The sequence below is a fragment of the Enoplosus armatus genome, chromosome 11 (assembly GCF_043641665.1).
Source record: "Enoplosus armatus isolate fEnoArm2 chromosome 11, fEnoArm2.hap1, whole genome shotgun sequence".
Lineage (NCBI taxonomy): Eukaryota > Metazoa > Chordata > Actinopteri > Centrarchiformes > Enoplosidae > Enoplosus > Enoplosus armatus.
Genome location: NC_092190.1, coordinates 6,867,643 through 6,872,137, shown reverse-complemented (window position 1 = coordinate 6,872,137; position 4,495 = coordinate 6,867,643). Strand labels below are relative to the sequence as shown.

Sequence of the window (4,495 nt, the reverse complement as noted above, 5' to 3'; positions counted from 1 at the left end):
AACTTTGAAAAGAAAAAAGCCAACATGTGCCTGAAAGCTGTTTTCATCTTCCTGAGGGAATAAACCGACCCGGGAGGAGACGTCAAGTGGATTTCACACAGCGGGCTCCGGGCGCAGAGGCTGGACACTTTTACACATCTTTGCTCTCTTCGACAAAAAAAGTTAAATTGTGATTATTTCGTTTTTTCACATATTCCTGCTTTTTTCCCCCCCACCGCCCGTGAGTCTCATGATGCGACTTTTTCTGGCGTTTGCGACCTGTCGGGACCGAACAGGGCCGGTGAACATGTTACAGGCTCGTTAAATTTATTGGAACGTGACCACCGGAGATGAACTTTCTCCGTAGTGATCGCGGGAGCTCTGGTGAATGATTGACAGCAGAGGCTCGCCTGGTGCTCTGTGGACCTTTATGGACAAACTGGATTTACCGCCAGGAGTTCCGCTTGTTTTGTTTCAATCATTAAGAGGCTGAAGGGGGACTGAAACTCTGGTCCTGATCTCTGCAGCAGAAGAAAGATTCCATCCAGGTTTCCGAGATGAACTCATAAATTAAAAGAAGCGTCTTCTCATTGTTAGTTTTCTTGTTTTAATGACTCAAAATTTTTATTTTTAAAAGAAGTTAATATTTATTTTCTACATGGCATCTATGGTGAGGCACGCGCCGTGCAGCCCGGTGTTCCCGCGGCCCCTCGTGCTGCTGCTCCTGCTGTTCCGGTGTCCTGGTCTCACGTTAGGAGCCTCCAAAGATCTGGTGTGTGAGCCCATAACTGTGCCCATGTGCAGGGGCATCGGCTACAACCTGACCTACATGCCCAATCAGTTCAACCACGACACCCAGGAGGAGGTGGGGCTGGAGGTGCACCAGTTCTGGCCCCTGGTCCGGATCCGCTGCTCCCCAGACCTGCTTTTCTTCCTATGCAGCATGTACACCCCAATCTGCCTGCCGGACTACCGGAAGCCGCTGCCACCCTGCCGCTCCGTGTGTGAACGGGCCAAACGCGGCTGCTCCCCTCTGATGAGCCAGTATGGCTTCGAGTGGCCCGAGAGGATGAGCTGCGAACAGCTGCCCCAGCTGGGCGACGAGACCCTGTGCATGGACCAGAACAGCAGCGAGACCACCACCCTGGCTCCACCATTCCCCAAGCCCACCCCTAAAGGCCGGACCAGACCCCCCAGCCCCCCGCAGTGCGACAGGGAGTGCCGCTGTCGAGACCCCCTGGTCCCCATCAAGAGGGAGTCCCACACTCTGTACGGCCAGGTCCACACCGGCCCCCTACCCAACTGCGCCCAGCCCTGCCACCAGCCCTACTTCTCAGCCGACGAACACGCCTTCACCAGCTTCTGGGTGGGACTCTGGTCGGTGCTGTGCTTCATCTCCACCTTTACCACCGTGGCCACCTTCCTCATCGACATGGAACGCTTCAAGTACCCAGAGAGGCCCATCATCTTCCTGGCTACCTGCTACCTCTTCGTCTCTTTGGGTTACATCATCCGCCTGGTGGCAGGTCATGAGCGAGTGGCGTGTGGCACCAGTAGCAGCATTGGTGGTGGTCAACTGCACATCCTCTACGACACCACTGGTCCCGCTCTCTGCACCCTCGTCTTCTTGTTGGTGTATTTCTTCGGCATGGCCAGCTCCATCTGGTGGGTGGTGCTGTCCTTCACCTGGTTCCTGGCTGCAGGGATGAAGTGGGGCAGCGAGGCCATCGCAGGATACTCTCAGTATTTCCACCTCGCCGCCTGGCTCATCCCCAGCGTCAAGACCATCGTCGTCCTGGCCCTCAGCTCTGTGGACGGGGACCCTGTGGCTGGAATCTGCTACGTGGGGAACCAGAGTCTGGAGAATCTGAGGGGATTCGTACTCGCACCTCTTGTGGTTTACCTCTTCACTGGCTCACTTTTCTTACTCGCAGGCTTTGTTTCTCTCTTTCGCATCAGGAGCATCATCAAGCAAGGTGGCACCAAGACGGACAAACTGGAGCGGCTGATGATCCGCATCGGGCTCTTCACGGTGCTGTACACCGTCCCCGCCACCATCGTGGTGGCCTGCCTGGTCTATGAGCAGCACTACCGGCCCGGCTGGGAGCGAGCCTTGGCCTGCTCCTGCCTGTCTGAGCGCCAGCGCTCGGGCGTGGGCCCCGACTACGCTGTCTTCATGCTCAAGTACTTCATGTGCTTAGTGGTGGGCATCACCTCAGGAGTCTGGATTTGGTCAGGAAAAACCCTGGAGTCCTGGAGGAGGTTTGTGGCTCGATGCTGCCCCTGTTGGCCGCAGAAAGCCACTGCTCCACCCTCCATGTATAGTGAGGCCAGTACCGCTTTAACTGGACATACTGGAACTGGGCTGACCTCAGGGATCTACCATAAAGCTGCTCCATCCCATATATGAACTGACCCTGACACTCAGAAATAAACTAAAGTATCCAGACATGCAGAATGTGAGTGCGGACAAACATCTGCACGACTGTTGCTTGTGTATCACTGCGCTTTGAATTTCAGCTCTCACAAAAACTAGACGATTGTGACATTATGAAACACAACAAAAGATTCAGAGCGTAAAAAGAGAAAAATAAACAACCTGGGCTTAAGCTAGAGAAATGCCAACACAGAATATTTAAAAGAGTGACTGACTTTTGTGAAAACTGGGGTCCAACAAGCAGCTTTTCGAGCTGAAACAGTCGACCAAACTTGACTTTTACTGATAAAACTCGAGACCCCACAGAGTCGCATGGATCCATAATGGAATCACACATGCGTCTTCACATCTGCTCATCCTGAGCACTCAGAGAGAAAAAGATATTTATTTATGTACATATTGTATAAATTTGCTGTAAAAACAAAAAAAAGAAAAGGAAAGAAAATTAGGTGTATAGTGTGATATGTTTAGTTTGTATCCAACCAAGCTACGTGTGAGACAACAGAGAAATAAATCTCGCCTGATTTGAATTGTATAAACTTGTACATAAATGTGCTGTTTCATGTCAGTGTTTGAGTGTGATATCTGGAGTGTTTCGTACGATTACAAAGTGAAACAGAAGAGATGTTTGTTGAGGTTTTCTCAGACTTGGAAGTGATCGGAGAATCAAACTAAAAAGGAAGTCCGTCTTTATAATGGAGTCTGTCACGACCTGTTGCTAGGTTACGTCACACTCACAGTCACTGAAGTCTGAGAAGTGAATTAGTTTTGTTCGTGTTGTGTGAAGTAACAGGTTAACAGCTGCAGGTTAAAGCTGCAGGATGAAACTGACCCTGGCATTTACCCCCATCTGCTGGTTCACAGTGGAGCTGCTCTCTTTGTGTTCTCCACATCAGGGACTCTCAAACATGGACCCCCAAACAGATCTACACGAGACCACAGACCCTGAGTTGAATAACATTTTGTACCAAAACTGTCTAAAAGGGGTATGAATAATGTGAAATCTACTATTGGAATAGTTATTTTTCTCATTTTTTATAACTTCTGTTTTGATGATTCTGCTGTGGACTCCCTGAAACCAACTCAAGGACCTCTAAAAAGGTCCCTGGACCTCACTTTGAGCACCATTGTTTTACTTTGCTAGTGATTTCATGCCTGACATCAGATCAGACAGACGTTAGTGTCATAGACCAATAGATTTTTGAAATAATTAGTCGATTAATCAATGGACAGAAATTTAACCAGCAACAGTTTTGATAATCAAGTAATTAGACCTTTTCTTTTTAGCAAAAATTGAAACGCTTGAGCTTCTCAAATGTAAGAATTTGCTGCTCTTCGTTTTGGACTGTTGGTTGAAGAAAACGTCACAACAAACAAATAATCAAAAAAAAAATCAGCAGATTAATTGATAAGGAAAATACTCATCAGTGTAGTGGTGGTGAAAGTCAAACATATTATTTTTACCGATTATGTCGTTTGTATACGTTCTTTTATTGGAACAATTTGACTTAAATTATTCCTTATTCAGCTGGAAACAGTCCTGAAATATGTAGAAGCACGACACCACTGCAATGATAACATTTACAGAAGAAGACTCACAACATATTTTCTGTCCCCAAACTCAAACAAATACGAGGATTTGCAGCTTTTCTATGATTTTTAAAACATTATAAATTCAATATTTTGGGGGTTTGAACTGGACAAATAAGCTCATTGAAAAGTCCACACAAACAAGCACTTTTGGACTTTTGGAAGAAGCTGCTTCTCATCACAATTGATGGTATTCACACTACATATAAATCGTTGTATGTAACAATATTCAACAAATCAGTTCCACAGAACTAAATCTCATCAGCAGGGATCTGTGGTCTGATGTGGATCATCTGTTTTTGGGGGCCTTGACAACATGAACTGAGGGATCCTCCTGTCTCCTTACAGATGTCACATTAACTGTTTCTGTTGGGCGTTCAAGAGTATAAATGAACTGTCATAATGTAACACAAAACTACACAAGGAGAGCCGTCTCACAGTGTTAGAGAGACACAATGTGAAACCTAATGTCTGAGATTTGGTGAAAAT

General features: G+C 47.3%; 1 protein-coding gene across 1 annotated transcript; it reads left to right on the top strand.

Annotated features, from left to right (window-relative positions):
• Positions 1-628: 628 nt before the first annotated feature.
• Positions 629-2,389, top strand: fzd5 (frizzled class receptor 5). The gene has a single exon (XM_070914321.1). The coding sequence runs from the start codon at positions 638-640 to the stop codon at positions 2,387-2,389; it is 1,752 nt and encodes a 583-aa protein (XP_070770422.1). The 5' UTR covers positions 629-637.
• The last annotated feature ends 2,106 nt before the right edge of the window (positions 2,390-4,495 follow it).